Source organism: Sus scrofa, chromosome 15 (genome assembly GCF_054392235.1).
Source record: "Sus scrofa isolate SSC_HxYL_T2T_F1_AM1 chromosome 15, Sscrofa_HxYL_maternal_Yorkshire_Landrace_v2.0, whole genome shotgun sequence".
Taxonomy (NCBI): Eukaryota; Metazoa; Chordata; class Mammalia; order Artiodactyla; family Suidae; genus Sus; species Sus scrofa.
Window position 1 is genome coordinate 87942197 of NC_139397.1, and position 19839 is coordinate 87962035.

At 35.3% G+C, this 19839-nt stretch overlaps 1 protein-coding gene across 1 annotated transcript in view; it reads left to right on the forward strand.

Moving 5' to 3' along the window:
- The window catches only part of XIRP2 (xin actin binding repeat containing 2), a 75054-nt gene that overhangs the window by 18306 nt on the left and 36909 nt on the right, over positions 1 to 19839 (forward strand). The window contains exons 2-3 of the mRNA XM_005671902.3: positions 10078 to 10220; positions 15316 to 15453. Coding sequence (XP_005671959.1) covers positions 10164 to 10220; positions 15316 to 15453 — 195 coding nt within the window. The 5' untranslated portion in view covers positions 10078 to 10163. The remainder of the gene's footprint in view (positions 1 to 10077; positions 10221 to 15315; positions 15454 to 19839) is intronic.

Here is a 19839-nt window from a genome sequence, read left to right on the forward strand (position 1 = left end):
CATTGTTATAATGTAATTTAAGTCTGTACTAGGGAAACTAGCAAGAGACTTACGTTGTAAAAATATGCATCATCTATAGGCATTTAATAGTTTAAATTTATTTGAACATTTCAAAGAAAATTAATTCTTTTTATTCAATTATTGCATGTTTAATTGGCCAGTTCTTTAACTAAACTAAGCAATTAACTAAAAATAGTTAATAGCAATATTATTAAATCTTCAAATATACCCAAACTAGCACTATTAATGTACTAATGATTATTTAATGTCGATCTAAATTCTATTCATTTATAACTGCTCTCTTACCAGAAGCACTGCTTGTGAGATGATAGAGGCTGCAGAAAACAGGAGACATGTCTAGAAAAGAAGTTATTACAAATAGAGGAAGTTCTGTTACTTGGAGAGATTAGAATCTACATGGCCATTTATGCTGAGTCTTATCTATAAGGTGGACATTTATTCTTTGGGGCAGAAAGAAATTCAAAGATGTTGCTTTCAGTGTGGTTTTTATATATAAATTTATGAGATGTATTTTTGTGCATAAATTTATATAAATTTATTTGAGGGGAGCTGGAACTAAAATATGCCTTTAAAAGAATGAACTGTGTAGTAATTACTGGGTCAAGTGTATGTATGTGTACAGTGGATCCGTGTATTAGTTTCCTATTTCTGCTGTAACAAATTACCCAAGCAATTCCATTATATTATAGTTACAGAAGTTCAAAATCCAAATTGAGAATTGCTGGGGTCCCACTCCTTCTAGAAGCTCTAAGGGGGAACTTGCCTGCTTCCTTTCTTTTCCAGTTTTTAGAATCTGCCTACATTCCTTAACTCATGCAACCTTTCCTCTACTTTTGAAGCCAGTAGCTTAGCTTTGATTCTGTGCTGCATATTTCTCTTTCTCTCTCCCTCTCCCTCTTTCTCTCCCTCCCTTTCTCTGTCATTCCCTCAACTTTCTGACTCTGACTCTTGCCTCTCTTTCACTTTTGAGGACTCTTGTGACTACGTTGAACACTTGGACAATCTAGGATAATCTCACCATCTCAAAATCCTTGACTTAGTCAAATCTGCAAAGTCCCTTTTGCCACATAAAATAACATATTCATAGATTCTGGTGATAAGGATATGCACATCTTCAAAGGACCGATATTTTGTTTACCACATTGCTAAATTTTGTCTTTTTCATCTATCAGGCAACTGGGTGTACAGGATGTCTTCCAGGATTTAAGAGAATACTGGTTAGGGAACAGTTAGTAAGGAAGCAAGAACTAATCCTTTTTATTATCCTGAGAAATGATCTGTTTTTGTTAGTGTGTAAATCATGCTAATCAAATCAATGGATGGATTTTTGGAAGATGACAGGTGTGCCCTCAACAGCACAATGCATTTGGGAGGAATGGAACCACGGGGATGTTAGTTTAATAGGTGGAATCTGACTGACTATATTTGTAGGCTAGAGGGATGCCATAGTATAGGGTTTGTGCTGCCATGGCATATGCTTCCACTCATTCCACTCTTTGCCCTTCCTCTCCATGTTTTTTAGAACTATAAATTAATGCAAGATTGTGCTATATAATTGCTCTTTCATTTTGGTCTCCATCTACTTCTTGGCTTTATAATAGTCAAATGAGTGTAAAATATACAAAACAAATTGATTACAGCAGCATTCTGAATGTTTAAAAGAGATACATTTTATTATTAGCTGAGAAATATGCAAATATTAAGAATTACAGAAGACGTATCCATCCTAATGGCTCTAAGTCTGTGGTATGTCCATCAGTATAATATCCTGTACAAAAATCCAAGCTGGGTTATAGAGCATATATTTTCATTTGATAGAATTTAGTTCATCACTTCCCAATTTAGTTCTAAATCAATTTTATGAGTACTAAGCAGTTGACTTCTTTATAATAGGTCCAGGATATAATAGCAAGGCTATCAGTGTGATACCAAAAGCAAGCTTGCCTTCTTGAAGCTAATGTCTGTATTTGTGTCAGCTCTGGGGCTTCCATGTGGCCCCACACTTTGTTCTCTGCCTGGCCTTTAGTCTGTACCAAATAAAGGTGTCTTGAATTGATTTTAGAAAATTTTGTAGAAAAAAATCTGTACATTTTCATTTTTCTGCTCGAGAGTTCAAATTACAATTAAACCTTAGAATTTCTTCAGTCATCACTATACATTGGATTAGCTATCTAGGACTCTTTGTTTATTGTATATATATTTACTGCATGTGCAGTGAATCAGTTAACAACCAAAAATGGCATCTCTGTTCTTTGAATTTTCCTTCATCTGCTTGCTTGGGAAGGTGAATGTTTGAGTATGTCTTTTGGTTTTTAGAAACTTGTACTTCTTGAGATGTAGCATAGAATTGTACTTAAGTCACAGAACCTGAAGCCAGACTGGCTTCCCTTCCAGCTCTGCAATTCACCAGCCACCTGATCTTGAGGAAGTCTTACAATCTTTCTGTATCTGTTTCCTTATCTATATGACAGTAATTAAAAATAAATACAATCTTGGAGTTCCCACTGTGAGGGCACAGGATCAGCAGCATCTCTGCAGTGTCAGGATTCAGGTTTGATCCCCAGCTTGACACAATAGGTTAAAGGATCCAGTGTTGCCACAGCTGTGGCATAGGTCACAACTGCGCTTGGCTCAGATCTGATCCCTGGCCTGGGAACTCCATATGCCGCAGAGCAGCCAAAAAAGAAAAAAATAATAAATAAATAAATAAAGTCTCTACCTCACAAGGTGTTGAGAGCATTAAATAATTAATATCTGACACATAGAAAGTAGTTTAAACATATTTGATTTTTTTTTTACTGTAAATCATTCTTTTGAGTCCTTTATTGGGTTTTTTCAACAATGTTAGGTTTTTTCCCCAACTAGTCAATGTTCTTTACAGAAAATTAATATTTCAGCCTATTTATTGTAATTGTCCTTCTTCTGTTTTCCTCTGTCTTATTTTTTACTTTGAATTTCTATGCTTAGAGGGCAATCATTTTATCAATTACTTATATCTCTCTAAGGATGGTTCATCATTTTTAAAATCATTTAACTCTTTATCTACTACTCCATTTGTAATGTACAGTCTGGTAAGGAAATGATATTTTCCTCAAAATCATTACCTAATTTTCACAACATGATTTGTTGGTTATACTGCTGTTTCCTCTCTTTTCTGCATCTTCCTCTCTTCCACAGTCACATGGCTAACTTCTTCATATTTCAGAGCAGATGTTTCACCTCTTGGGCTGTCTTCCAGCCACCTAGCTCACTGACACACCCACATGGATTATGTTCTGCCCTGTAGGCACCCAACTCACCTGGTGCAAAACCATTAACTCATAGTCTATAATTGCCCATCTCTCTTGTCAACTATTCTGAAAGCTCTGGAGCATAGTGAATGTGTCTTAGTGTATTGTAGATAATAATATTTGTTTAATAATAATGAATAAATATATTAAAATAAACCTTATTAAATATAATTCATATAATTTATTTTTGAAGTTTCATATGGCAAAGATGGAAGAAGGTCAAAGTCATCCACAGCAATTATATACCCATACAATTCTCCTCCTTGCTTCAAATGGTCTTTATGTACTATGCTAGTCAGCTTGTAGAGGCCCACCTTTGTTACAGCTTCAGAGGAGGTGGGCATCTTCTCTCTGTAGAATGGTCCTCTAATTTAATTTTTTAATGCTACTTTGCATGAAAGAAATATAGCCATGGTAACTTCTCTTCAATTATTTTTGACTGGTAGTTTCTTACTCAATATTTTCTTTTTGTCTTTTGTGTCTTAGGTGGCATGTAGTTGGATTTATTTACCTTTGTCTTTTAGTGTGAAGTTTGAGACATGTTTGTTTCTGTAACTATTACATTTGGTTTTATTTGTCAAGTCATTTTGTTTTCTTTTTGGCTGACTTTTGCTACATAGACTGTGCCTGACTTTTTGTTGACTTCTCACATGGGTAACAACTTCAATACTTGCAGACTCTAGTTCACAAAAGTAAAACTTCAGTAACCAGTAATCAGTTCTCTATTTCCTTTTAGTGTTAAGTATTATAAAAGGATCTCTGGATGCCTGAGTTTTATTTCTTCATCACATAAACTCTTCATGTATTTGGATGATTGTAGAACTTTTCCCTCAAATCTGAAACATTTTACCAGGAGTTGCTGATATATTGGCATTTTAAAATTGTTTATTCCTGGAATATAATGTTAAGTATTTTAAAATCTATGCCTAAATTTTTTTCAGCAAATTTTTATTCTGTTTATCTCATTGTTCCCTCATTGGTCATTGTATTTCATTTGTTCTGTCTACTCCCCTACCTTCCCACTGAAATGCTATTATTTTGTAGCTTGAATTTTGCTGTCTGTTGTCTACCTCTGTCATCTTCTTTCACATGTTTGTTAGTATGTTACTGGTTTTCTTCAGCATATATATTATTCTATTAACTGCCTTCAATGTGTATTTTAACTCTACTGAAAATCTCTAATACACTTAATTATTTTCTCACATCTAACTTTCCTTTCTTCTGATTTTACCATAGCTTATAAATCAGACATAATTACTAAAAATCAGACACAACAAATATCACCTTCACAACTCAGACACCAGCAAGTGGTCTCTGAGTAAAATATAGGTCTTAGTAAAATAGGTCAAAAAAATTTTTTTTTACTTTATTCTACAGACTTTCACATAATCCACACTGGGTAGGCAAAAGAGAGAAGTAATGAGGTGGCTCACTAAAAATGTACACAATACTTTTGTAAGCTAATTTTAAAGTACCTGGTGCTTGGGAGTTCACTTTGTGGCACAGTGGAAACAAATCCGACTAGAATCCATGAGGATGCAGGTTTGATCCCTGGCCTCGATCAGTGGGTCAGGGATCCAGCATTGCCGTGAGCTGTGGTGTAGGTTGCAGATGAGGCTTGGATCCCACCGTTACTGTGCCTGTGGCATAGGACAGCAGCTGTAGTTCCTATTTGACCCCTAGCCTGGGAACTTCCATATGCCATAGGTGTGGCCCTAAAAAGCAAAAAAAGGAAAGAAAAAGAGATAAAGTACCTGGTGCTCAATATCTATCTTTCATCCCAAAGCATCCATTGACTCAGTCATCCTTTCCTTAAAGTATTATCCAGGTGTTCCCCAGGTTCAGTGGGTTAAGGACCTGGCATTGTCACTGCTGTAGCTTGGGTTGATACTATAGCACAGGTTCAGTTCCTGACCCAGGAAATTCCATATGCTGCAGGCCCAGCCAAAAAAAAAAAAAAAAAAAAGAAAGAAAGAAAAGAAAAGAAACAAACAAACAAAAAACCATTATCTGCAACAACAGTTTGGGAATGTGCCTCTCATATTTTGAAAATAAGACATTTAAATTTAGAAAATCTTACTTTAGAAATAAGATCACGACAAAGCACTTGGCCTTATAAATCCTGCCATGTTAGCTATTTTCTGAATAAATATTTTTCTGACTTTGACAGTATTTTTGAGTAATGCATTGATCCTAGCACTCTGTATCAATCCATTAACCTTTATTTTCAAATCGTTACTCTAAAAGATTATATTTATAATTTGTTCAGATTTTTAGACAATTATTTGTTTAATGGGGAATGATAAGTTTGTCATCTCTTAATGTTATGGGAACACATCATTTTTATAAACCACTAAATTCCATCTTTGAAATTTCCTGAACAGTTAGTTAGAAGAATAGTCCACAGCAAATGTCTCATTGACCATTTTGAAATGCCTCTTGATAATAGTCTATATATATTTCTAAGAATTCTTCACTGAAAATAGAAACTGTGAAATTAGGAGAAAATTCCCAAGTATATTAATTACATTGACTATTCCTCATTGTTTTCTTTATCTAACACCTGACATCTTAAAGCAATTATTTTATCACCTCAAAGGAAACACAAAAGTGTGACTATGCAATCCCTCTGTGACTGACTAAGGCAGATGAGTAATTGCTCAAGAAAGGAAGGTATTCACAGAGTTCCCATCGTGGCTCAGCAGTTTAAGGACTGGACATAGGGTCTGTGAGGAGGCAGGTTTGATCCCTGTCCTTGCTTAGTGGGTTGAGAATCCAGGGTTGGGGCAAGCTGCATAAGTTGTAGATGCTGTTTGGATCTGGTGTTACTGTAGCTGTGCTGTAGGCTCCAGCTGCAGCTCTGATTTGACCTTTAGCCTGGGAACTTCCATATGCCAGAGGTGCAGCCATAAAAAGAAAAAAAATTAAAAAAGAAAAAAAAGAAAAAGAGGAAGGTCTTCCGCCTGACATTGTAGTACTTTGTTTTTTTTGAACATGCTTTCCTTTTCAACAAAGACTCTCCTCAGAAAGTAAAAATCATAAAGGTATATGAATTTTGTAACCTCCGTAAATTTGATTTTTGATTGATTTAGTCAGTTTCTTCATTTTTAAAAACTGCAGACAAAATGCTTATGTTTGGGGCTCATGAAAAATAGATCTGTAGTTCACGCAAACTCTCATGATTTAAGGAAATAGAAAGTAGACATAAGTTGGATCTATCTGAAGTATGTAACTTCTTATATTACAAAAGATAATATTTTTTTCCCTTGGAACTTCAGAATTCTTTTAAACGACAGAACAGTCTTTTTTTTTTTTTTTTTTTTCTTTTCCTTATTTAGAGCCACACCTGTGGCATATGAAAATTCCCAGGCTAGGGATGGAAATGGGCAGCTGCTGGCCTACGCAGTAACACCCATAGCAAAGCGGGATCCAAGACAGGTTTGGAACCTACACGACAGCTCATGGCAACGTTGGATCCTTAACCCACTGAACGAAGCCAGAGATCAAATCCACATCTTTATTAGATGTAGATTTAGTCAGATTCTTAACCCGCTGAGCCACAACGGAACTCCCTAAAAGACATTCTTATCTTTAGTTTCTAATAGTCTTTGGGGTAACAGCTTATATTTGTTAGTAGTTTATTTTCTTCCAAAGTGCTTCTCTATGTTCTTTATCTGCTTTATTGGGGCTTATTCTACCACACAAAGAATTAATATTTTGTGTGGATTAGCAATTATTTTTTATCAGTAAGTAAAATATCCCATATTATGGGTGCAGTGGATTCTAGGCCAAGCTATGTCATTAACTCTGGAGATTTTGGAGAATTTACTTTTAAAAAATTTTATTTACTCATGTGCACAGTGAATTACCTCTAAACCCCAGAGATAAGTGACTTCTAGTACAATGGTTTTGTGATGTTAATGTTTATAATGCTTTCTAACAGAAATAATCATCTGCAATTTTTTATGTTTCCCTTTCTCTTTTTCACAGATCACTTTACCCTTATAGCATGTTCCTCCATGGTCTGTTTTATATGCTTACAGGTTCTAGTATTCCTTTTTTTCCACAGGTATTTTATGACAGTAGCATCTTTTTTATTCAGTCAATTATTAGCTTTTTAAAAATTTTTATACAGTTTTTAAATGTCATTTTTCACTACAGTTATTTAAAAATAGTAATTATATTCCCCTTATTGTGCAATACATCTGACAGTCTAACACCCAATGCATTCTTCTGTGTTACCTTTCTCTTTAAAGTTACCTTAAACTCGTTTCTCACTCCAGGTCTCCCAAAATAGCACATCATGAGGTCAGGCAACCAATGATCCTATTTCTTCCCCACTCATCCCTGGGAAAGGGGCTGTCTCATCAACCTTACAGCTCACATCAAGTATCATCAGCATCAAGATCAGAGCAGATAGGTACACTGCCCTGTAGTACCATGGGCAGGAAGCCTCACCTTGCCTTTCAGATGAAGAAACTGAGACATTGATTTAGGAGGTTAGGAAAAAATCTGGACACAGTTTGTTAGCTCAAGGTAGGTTTTCTGCTCCATGACCCAACTTTCATAAGCAAAGTTACTTATGGGAAAAAGAGAGGGAGAGATGGAAAAAGAGAGGGAGATATAGAAAAATGTAGAAAAAAGGAGAATGATTAAAATGTAATGTCTTTTCTGTGATCAGAATAAAAAGTCATAAGGAAATGGAATCCAGATCTCTTAATGCTCAGGCAACTGATTTCCTGACCACTAATCTTAGGCATTTCCCAGTACAACAAAAAATGATAAAAATTGAAATATTTGGAAAGTAAACACTGTCTGTAAATTTTCACAAAAATAAACTGCTAACTTTTTGTTAAGATTAATAAAAGAATGACATCTTTATGAATAATGTACAAAATGAAACATATCTTAATATGGAAAAATTTTAGTGGTTCATGTTCAATAAAATTTATATAGTGACCATTTACAACAAAGTAAGAAGAGTACAGCTGAACATAAAAGGAATTCATCTGTGCAAATAGATAATCCTCAGAGAAAAATAAAGATATATTTTCTTCAGCATGCGAAAGACTTTCAGTAGTTTGTGGCAGTCTCTTTTTATCAGGATCAACTGGAGGAGTATACTTTTGTGTGGATATGAGGTTTTGGAAGGCAGCTGAATTTTTAAACATAATTGACATTTATTGTGATAGAACAGTGGTGTACAATCACAGCATTCATATGATACAAAAGTCTTATTCTTTTAAATTTTGTTTCTTTCTGATACATGTGAAAGAAAAGATTAAAAATAAATATTAAAATTTTTTAAAATATATTTGTAACTTTAATTAAAATAAATGAAAATTTAATTGACTAGGAAGTCCTTATGGAAAATGAAATACTCAGGGAATCAAAATACAAATGACATTTAATTTTTCCTGGGTCACAGAAGTTGTGTACATAAACCTTAAAGAAGCTCATAGAAAAGCAAACAATGTAATAAGATGGTTCAGTGTTGAGGCTGGGAGAAACAGGGTAGGAAGGGAATAGCTTGGTGGTCTGTAATGTGGGGTTGTTGGGCCTTGGTTCATTCTAATTAAATCAAACTATTTCAAATCACAAAGTATAGCTAAGACCCCCCTCCCCAACCCTATGAGTCCAAAAAACTACCAGCCCTAAGGTGAAAGGCAGGAGGTATATAAATGAGTGAAACACACACACCACATTGCTTGATCCCAGAAAGAGCCCTTGAAATGATTTTGGAATTACAATTCTTTAAGAGTGAATAGTAAACCAACAAGCATAGAGATAACAACAAAGAATGCTGGATTAAATATAAAAAACTAGCTTTGAGACAAGCACACATAACTAAATGACCATGGAGAATCATGTTAACCAAGGAGGGTCGTTATGTTCCTTGTACATAAGGAAAGATTTAGATGTGTTTCCTTAAACCTCAAAGGAGGTTGTGAGACTAGGTAGACAATAGCATCTCTAAGACCTTTCTATTTCTAACAATTGTTATTTTGTGATCATGCAGTGTTTTGCTCTGTTTGCAAGTACGTAATTCCTAAATACCCTATATTTTTGTCAGGTACAGCTTACATGGGAAAATATCAAACTATCTAAGATGACTGACAGAGCTTTTTTAATGGCACTATTGTTTCTTTTTTTATAGAACACAATCCTCTATGAATAAAGGAAAAAATGCACAGTCTGAAATTCTTATAGTATTCACATGTTTTAGCAAGATCCATATCCTTGAAGAGATAAAGAAGCAGTTTTGGGGCTTGCTAAATATTTAATCAAACCACTTACTAATTGTGTGACTATGGAAAAGTTTTTTAACTACTGTGATGTCTGTTTTCTTATCTATAAATTTTAGAAAATAATAAGACCTACCTAATGAGGCTGTTAGAGAATTAAATGAAATGATGCCTTTACACCACTTGATAAATCCAACAAATAGTCAGTGCTTCAAGAATATTCATTAATATTATGTATCTCTTAATAAATACCTATTGTTTATCATAATAATTCCAAGAGTAGGAGTGGGGACATTATTTTCTTTTGATAGTTGTATAAGCACAGCTTCTATACAGGTATTTTGTAGCTTTGCTTGAAAGTTGGGAAAAAAGAGCATGACCATGAAACATGGAAAATACTGTGAAATGTTATGGTCTGTTTTCTGAGACCAAATATTTTAAGTGCCTTCACTGCTCTTCAGGTGATGATATTTTCTTTTCAAAACCTGAAATATATCTAAGCATGCTACATTTGTTTACAGGGACTGCTGGCCCTAATAAACCTGCGAGTGGATTTGCCGAAGCCAGTGTATCAGACCTCCAAGAGGTGGTGTCCTTGAAGGAGCGGATGGCACGGTACCAGGCTGCTGTAACCAGGGGTGACTGCCGCAGCTTCTCTGCCAACGTAAGCTGCTCCTAGTGGTTCTGAGTTAGGCAGGCTGCTTGTACGCCTTTCACACGCCCTCCTTACATTGCTATCTAAGAATACTGTTAGACAAATACTACTGAAAACTATTGGGATAATGTAGCAAAAGCACAGGAATAGTATCAGATTTAGAGAATCTGAAATTAAACTCAGCTCTGCCACTTATTAGTTGTGTGAACTTGGGCTACTATCTTAACCCCCTCTTTGAACTTCAGTTTCCTTAACCGAAAAATTTAAGGAAACTACAAAGGAGTCTCCGTGAAGAGGCAAAGAGATAATTTATGCATATGCCATAAGGCACCATATAAATGTGTTATTATTGCCGTCATTATCATTTAACCTATAGCCATTCTCCTCAGGAAGATTGGGAATTAATTTCAAATTTTAATAATGTGGGTCTACATGCCCGCCCTCCTTGGTCTCATATATAGTTCATTTAAATTCACTGGCAGTATAATTTCTTTTGCTTTTCTCCTTTCTCTGTGTGCACTAAATCCATTAGGAGTAGCTTAATCAACATAGAAATGAGGGAGATTAGCAATGCAGGCACTCTGCTAAACCAATTATGATTAGAGGAAACAGCAGGATTCAGTAAGACCACCAATTTTTAGAGCCAACGCATCATAAAGTCATATTCAAAAGAATTTGTTGGGTTCCATATTCTGTGGCCTTCAATCCACAGGATTTGATAAGTCATTTTATCAGTAGCAGCTTTATAGCTTAATGGAATGTAAGGATATTACTTTTATAATCTCCAAATTAGAAAAGTTGTTCATTTAACCAAAAGAGAAAGAGAGCAAGAATAGCCAAAAAGGGTGGTATTCTAAAATAGCTACTCTGAACATTTTTCTTTACAAATTATTCAGAGACAAGAATGACTGTGCCAAACTCATTAACAATATTGCAATTCTAGATGACATTTAAGTTTTTACATAGTCATTAAAATACATTTCAGATGCAGCATAGATTTTGAATGAATGTGCAGAAATGCCTTCAGCAACTAGATCATTTCCAAAACACGTAGTATCCCGCCAGTGCCTCCTCCCAATCCTCTTACACAGCACCCCCTGCTGGATTCTTAAGGAACTTTACTACAAGTTAGTGTTCTAAATTAGAGAAATGTTTCTTGAGGAAACAAGCTGACTTTGAAGATACTTAGATAAATATTGTTTATTTCATAAAAAGTCTTTTTTCTTGGAAGTCTCTTATCTTGCCAGGCACTAGGAAAATATACCATAAAGCAAATTTGCATAAGGCATGATCTATATTTATAATGTGCTGAAAGTACAATATTTAAATTGGGTATATAAGGAAACTAAATCATCTCACTATTTAATATAAAATTGTTAAACTTTAATGCTATTCTGAAGAAAGTCTACATATAAGGAATTTAATAATCCTTTTACTTCCTGCCACTTACAGATAAAACAATCTGAGGGGTAGTGATTTATGGGAGATCATGCAATTAGAACGTGGCAAAGCCAGACTAGATTCCAAGTCTCTTGACTCTAGTACTCTTTTATCTATATTCAACCATCTCCTCTCATACACAAAAGCATTTTTGGTTCAAAAAATGTCCTACTATTTGGTTTGGCCCTAAGTTAATGTTGTGAGAAAAATTAGCATATGTATTATCTCAGAGAAATCCTGGTAAATATCTAGAGTAAAGCAAAATAATTTCCTTATTTGGTCAGTTGCATTAAATGCTTGTTCAATGAAAAAATCATGGAAACTGCTTATAACAAAATTTCTGTCTGCACAAATAAATCAAATATTTTATGTGCAAAATTTAGAAGTCACTTATTTGGCCACCAACCAAATCCATTACATTTCAGTCACATTGAGATAGTTTCTCTTTGTTCCAGATCAGCTTCTCTTTGTCTTAGACTCAGACAGATGGCATTTTGTTGAACCTAAAAAAAAGGCTTGCTTGTGAAAAGGTATCAACCCTCAGAAGACACCTAGAGGAGAAAGGAGAAGTAACATTTGCTAAGCAACAAAGCCAACAGATTCTGTTGTGTGCAATTTTATTTCCTTTACCTTGTTTAACACTTGCAAGAAACCTATGAGAAATATATTGCAATTCCCAGTTTATAATAAAGAAAACTGAGGTTTCAGAGACTCTAGCCCAAGGTTTTAAGTGTCAGAAAAGGGATCAGAATCACTGTTTCCAACTCCCCAAATTATGTTATTTCTATTATGTCCTAGAACCCAAGAAGGGTTCTTTGTAAAGGAAATTGGTGATTTTGTATATAATATACTTACTTGGTCTGGCCCAGTCCTGACATAACCCTGGAAGCCTTGAGGCCTGAAAGTAAGTAGATGCCTGAGAGCTGAGGTTAAATGTTAGGCATTTAAAGTAACTTATTAAAATAATGGTAGGTAGGTTCTGTTTTAGGCATTTAAATTAACTTGTTAATAAAATAATTATTATCACATTCCCATTAAATTCCAAATCTTATTTCTGAGTCCAAGAAAAAGTAACATAAAATAAAGATAAACATTTTTAAAAGGTTCAATCCAAAGAAATCTAAGTTATGTGATCATTTAAAATAACATGAATTAGTTGGGACGTTAGCACAAGATAGTAAACAAAGCAGTGATCTCTGTCTAAATGAGGAAACATCACTCCAGCTTGTGGCCAGAGGCTGCTCCTAGAGTAAGTCCTGGCATCTTATATATGTAAACCTGTATCTACAAGCTGAGCTAAACAAGGAAACCTTATCACTTCCACTGAACTACAGCTCAAAGGACTTTCTGCCTTAGCCAGGCAAGCAGCCTCAGGAGTGCTGGGGTAATGATCGAACTACTAGTAAAAATAATCAACTATATGCATTTTTGCATACATGATGTGGTCTGATCCCAAAGAACAGTGCTAAAGGAATGGAATGAATAGAACTATATTTTAATTCATTTAGTAGATAAGAGGTAACCTGTTCAGTATAGGAAATGATACTTTTGGGCAAATGCACATACTAGGAAAGTATCCATTCATTAGCATAATTAATGAGGCTTACAGATTAATCTGCACATGATTTAGACACTTTATGGTTGTTGGAAAGAGTAAGTTTCTTAACAAAATTTGCCTTAATTTCTATAATTTAATATTTATATATTATCTGTATGTATGATTGATTGAAGGCTATTTATGTAAATTAAATGGAAGAGAAGGTAAAAGAAATACTGTAGTCTTAATTCACCCTTCCCTTTCTTTATCTTAAATTTCAAAAGAGATGCCATACTTTCTTATGATTTTAACATGTTTCAAATGACAGTAATTGACTAGGCTTTACACCTGAATTTTGTTGCAGAATGTGATAAATACATCCCTGCTTCTCATAGAGCCAATGTGCATATTCTTATATCTTTGACAATGCGTGTAATTGGGGAAAGGTTATAAACTTGATAAAGCAGCCGCTTGAGTGTTTGCTAGTAATTCAGATAATCCTTCATATTAATTCTATTTCCAATATTTCAGAGTATGAAAAACCCAATATAGTAGTTGTACTTTTAGGACGCTAGTTGTATTTTGAGAAACTACATATTTGGGTAAAGATTTCAGAATCCCAGTATTCCACAGTCCAGGGTATGGGAACCTCAGCTCTCAGGCATCTAGTTACTTTCAGGTCTCAGGCCTTCCAGGGTTATGTCAGGACTGGGCCAGACCTTAGGAGACCTGAGCATGAAGTGTCACTGAGTCTTCTCCCAGTTTCAAATGGATCTGGAAGCTTCCTGGAGGAGAGTGGGTTGGCCTGGAGCCTCTTTGCTTGACAGTTGTCATCCCATCTGGGCTTGAGTGCCCACTGGCTGAGGAGTATACTGAATCATCAAAACCAAAGACTTCAAGTTACTGCACTTCCCACAGAGGCATAACATCTGACAAGACTCCTCAAAGTTATCCAGGTTGTCCTAAATGATACCTACTGAGGTAGACTGTAAAATGCCAATGGTAGTCAAGAATTCTTCTAAATTTAGACCGCCCTGATTCTCACATACCAGTGCTAAGAGCTGAGTCCTAGCATGTGCCAGTCCTGGAGTAGCTGTTTTTCAGCCTGTTTTTTTAAGGCTGGTCATTATACAGACAGCTATGATTAAGACAGACAGATATGAGTTCAAACTCCAGCTCCTACACTCACACCCTAGCTGTGAGAACTTAACAAGTTGCCTTACTTCCCCAAACCTCAATTTCCTCATTTAAAATGAGGATAAGGGAGTTCTCATCATGGCTCAGGGGAAATGAATCCCTCTAGTAACCATGAGGCTGAGGGTTTGATCCTGGGTCTCGCCCAGTGGATTAAGGATCCAGCATTGCCCTGAGCTGTGGTGCAGGTCACAGACACGGCTTGGATCCTGCAGCTGCAGCTCTGATTTGACCCCTAGTCTGGGAACTTAAGTATGTCACATGTGGCCCCCCCAAAAAGAAAAAAATAATACAATAAAATGAGGATGATAAATGTCTGTATCTCACAGAATATGGAAACACATCAAATGACAAAATATATGTAAATATGTAGAAAATCCCTCAGCATATATGTATTAAGTAGTCATTATTTTTACTAATATTAATAATTTTGCACATTAATAAAAATATGCCCCCCAATAGATCCAGAGCTATTCTATTCATCTTTAATTATGTAGATACATTTTGGAATGAATCAGTTCTTAATAATGTCTTATCTATATAGATATTTGGAATTTTAATGACAACTTTATTTTGGGTTAAAATTGAAGTTATTATTTTAATTTCTGCTAGTTCATCTGTGTATTATGAGAGAAATACATATAGACAAGTCTATTCTCCAGATATCAAAATCTATCTGAGATGGGGAAAATTAACTCAATATTTTGAAAATCCTTCTGACTTTATTTTGAAAGACCGATACATGAAAAACAACATGGGGACATTATTTTTATTAAGGTTTGCTGTAATAAGGGGACTACTGAAATAACTGTGGTGTATGTCAATATCTTTTTAATATACCACCCATTAATAATTGTCAACTATTTTTTTAAATAGCTTGAGAATCCCATCCTGAGAAGATGTAAAGTTGAATTTTCCTTTTTCTTGTCTTAGATGATGGAGGAATCAGAAACGTGCACATTGCCTGGTGGTTTGGCCAGAGTGAAGAAGCAATTTGAGAAAGACAAAACTGCCTCTTCCTGTAATACCTTTTCTCAGTATCAATACCAGCACCAGAACAGATCTGAGCAGGTAATATTCCTGTAGGTAAAGGATAATTTGTGTCTGGTTGAAATGCTCTCATTTCAGTGCCAATATAAAACACACACCCCTGGCCCTCTTTGCTGCTATGTTTATTTTCATTACTCATTTGCAAGCATTGTAATTTTTAAATTTTTTTTAATTTAAAACATATTTAGAAAATTATCTTTAAAGCATATCAATGTATCGATTTACTGGAGCATTTCGCCATGTTTCTAGGGAATCATACTGGAATATTTTTCCTCACAGCTTCTAATGTCTCAAACATAGATGAAAATTAAATAGCTTAGGTTAGTCGGCAGGTAAATAGAAATGTTGAGAACAATGTTTATATTGAGCTTCTGCCTTCAGGTTATAATTCATGATAAACTATCTGCTGTTTGTTTGCATAGATTAAATCTGAAACATTATTTAGCTGCTTATTATGGTGAGTTTTCTGTTTTTTTTTAAATCATCAAAAATTGAATAGTAGAACACAGATGTTGTATAAAACTGCACAATGCAACTTCTAGATGCTATCTTATATAAGAATTTTTTTCCCATTTCATTACTCCATTATCATATATCACCAAATATTGTCATGGGTTATAATGATTTTTGAATGTGAAATTCTAAGTAATAAAACTCATTAGACTAAGCCTGGCACTTTGAAAAATAGTAATTGTACTGTAAACAGCTGTACTTAGGCCCATGTTTTCCAGGAGGAAGAAAGTAACTAGGGTAATTCTGAAATGTACTGGGAGATAAAAGTGGGTTTTGTTTTGTTTCATTTTTTCAGAAAAATCCCTAGGATAACTAGAGTCATCTAAGTTTTAAAAATTAAGGTCTTTGGGTGTGTATGATGGTGGTGGCATGGAAGGTATATTAAATAGATTGATTAAAAATATAGTATGTGTGGGAGTTCCCTTTGTGGCTCAGCAGAAAGGAATCTGACTAGTATCCATGAGGATGTGGGTTCGATCCCTGGCTCGCTCAGTGTGTTGGGAATCCAGCATTGCCGTGAGCTGTGATGTAGATCACAGATGTGGCTTAGATCCTGAGTTGCTGTGGCTGTGGTGTAGGCCAGCAGCAGTAGCTCCAATTTAACCGCCAACTCCAACTTCCATATGCCGCAAGTGGGGCCCTAAAAAAATTTTTTTTTAAAAGGCAAAAAAAGTGTAGTATTTGCTTTCTTTTTTTGACTTTGAAAGTAAAAAATTGCAGTATAGGTAGTTCAATAAGTTTATAGTAAGGTTTCTTTTAATTTGGCCTAAAGGAAGTGTAAATAAAGATTGGATGTATCTGTGATCTAATATATAGCTCTTGCAACAAAGGAATCTAAGTGAACCAAGTATAAATGTCTACTTGAAATTGATCAAAACATAGTGTATACTCATCACTAATAATATAAATAACTTCCGTGTAGAAGTATAGGTAAAGTTTTTACAATTCCTTTATTTTGCAGGGAAGCAGCATGATAGAATGTAAGGGCTATAGGGCTTGCAGATCTGAGTTTACACTACCTCTGGCACTTACCAGCTGAGTGACATGGACCCAGGGCCACCTTCTTGGGCCTATATATGGCTTGGGCCATTGTACAGGTCTCCATGCTTAGAAGGGCCCTGTACTTAGTTTCATGCTCTGCTATCATCTTGAAATTCTTAGTAATTTTTGAACAAAGGACCCTGTATTTTCTCTTTTTTTGCTATTTCTTGGGCTGCTCCCTCAGCATATGGAGGTTCCCAGGCTAGGGGTCGAATCGGAGCTGGAGCCGCTGGCCTACACCAGAGCCACTGCAACGTGGGATCTGATCCGCGTCTGCAACCTACACCACAGCTCACGGCAACGCCGGATCCTTAACCCACTGAGCAAGGGCAGGGACCGAACCTGCAACCTCGTGGTTCCTAGTCGGATTCGTTAACCACTGCGCCACGACGGGAACTCTGACCCTGTATTTTCATTTTGCACTGGGTCTGGCAAATTATATAGCCCAGACTACATAGTCCAAACTCATAACACCCTCAAGTCTCAGTTTCTATAAAGATGGGAAAACTGATGAGTGACTCATCTATGTCATAATTGTGGAGGACCGCTATTGACAAGGAGCAATTTCCATAAAAGTATTTCATCATTTGTGAAACTTGGTATCAATTAGGACTCTTTAATATTGCAAAAGACCAAAACCCAACCACAGTTATCTTAAACCAGTCAAAACATTACAGATTCATAAAAATGTGGTCTTGTGGAAGGGAAGTTAGATGTAAGCTCTAGGGATATATTTGAGCAGCTAGCTTGTACCATCTCTTCAATTATTAAATTTTTAGGAATTTTGCAAACCAGATAATGCCATGTTGATAGCTTGAAATCAGCCATATTGAGACTGTTTACACCAAGGGAATGGTAAATGCTATGGATTTATTTATTTATTTATTTTTGATTCTAAAGGTTTTTAAAAATTTTTTTTATTAATTAATTTATTACAATTATAGATTATTTCCTTCCTTCCTCCCTCCCTTCCTCCTTTCCCCCTTCCCCCCTTCCCTTCTCTTCCTTTACCTTTCTTCTTTCCTTCCTTTCTTCCATCCCTCTTTCTTTCCTTTTTCTTTTTTTTGAGAACCCATTGCTAAGTATGTATAACTTCACCATTGATGTAATTAAGACTCAAATTATGTCCCTTACATAGTGGCTAAGAGCACTGGGATGCAGCAAGGTCACTTGGTCCAAATCCCTGCTCCTTCACTTATTAGCTGTGTGGCAATAGGCAAGTTTCTTAACTAACCTGTGCTTCAGTTTCCTCAATTTTAAAATTAAGATTATAATAGTATCCACCTCATGGTTTTGTTAAGAGTATTAGATGTTTTTGTAAAGTGCTTGAGATTGTGCCTGGCCCACTGCAAGCACTTCACAAGTATTTGTTTAAAAAATTGAGTATCACCTTGATCATATCTCTTGCTTTTTCAACCTCTCAGCCTCACTTCCTCTGAGCTGGCCCCATTCCCACCTGGGTTTTCTCCAGAAAGTCATGAAAAAAGATGCAAAGAAAGAGTAAGAATCCTTTTCTCAGAGGTCCCAGGAAAAAGCTTTACCACATCTAATTGGCTCTAATGGAATACACATGCTCCTCGTAGAACTAAACTGCTGTAGCCAGAGGCTGCTGGTTTGCTGAGGCTCTGTATCTGTTTACTTAGGTGGACATTCTCAGTATACCCTTATGAACAAAATAAATGAATGCTGGATAAAAACAAAACTAACCAAGCCAACAAAGAGATACATAGCTATAGCTATATCCACCATAAGCTCCTTGCAAATATAGTTTATTATTATAAACTCTTGTCCTTGCTCTGTGAACCTGAAATGCTAAAGTATGTGAGTAATAAAACACCTTGGTCTTAAGATCTGAATATCTGCATGACTCTGGGCCTGTAGCGACCTGTCTGAACTTGTTTCATCATCTACCTTAGACATACTAATAATACCTGTAATTCCATGAGGGATGATTAAATCTAAGTCATAATGCAATATAAATAAAATATGAAGGAAATACATAGGAGAATAAACTAGTAAATACCATTTATTGAACTATATGCAGAAGCCTGTAGGAAATGAAAGAAGAAAACCAAATGACTAATTTATAATCCTTCATGGAAATTCGAGATACATATCAAATTTGGTTATAGAAAGGAAAAGGTAGAAAAATCATGTCTTAGATATTCACTTAAATGTTCAAATCTATCTGAATGCATTCTAAAAATCACTTCTTTTATCAGCAGGGATTGAGGATGAAACATTACTGGTAGACAGACAGTTAATTCTATCTTACTCAAGGTATGGTCAACTCTGAGAGAGTTTGCAATCTCTTTGTTCAAAGTACTTGAGATTTACCTCTCCACTAAGTCTGCCCCTGGCCAGCAAAATATTTATTTTGCTGACATATAAAAATTAGCATTAACTTAGAAATCAAGTTTAATTAGAGTTAAAAAAGAGAACATTTGTTTTGGATTTCTGACAATATTTAATATCACAATTAGTAATAATTTCATAAGGTATAATAATTAAGTCCATTCTGCCTCTTTTCCTCCTAATGTATTGAAGTCAGATGTTTCAAGTTAATTAGCTATTTGGAAGCAATTTGGGAGATCAGCAACGGGACTAAACAAGTTTTGAAAATTAAACTATCTCTGAGGTGAAATGTCTCTCTGTTTTTAATTGATTATTTTACACCTATTGAAAAACAGGTTCTGAAATAGGGAGGAAAGGAGGTTCAGGATATAGGAATATTCATTGATGCCAAACATTTTAAACTTGGATAATGTCCTACTTATGTACTCTAGACTTACGCTTTGTGGTTTTGCCAGTCTAACAGTTACTACATGGCTTCATGTATCCTATATGAATTAG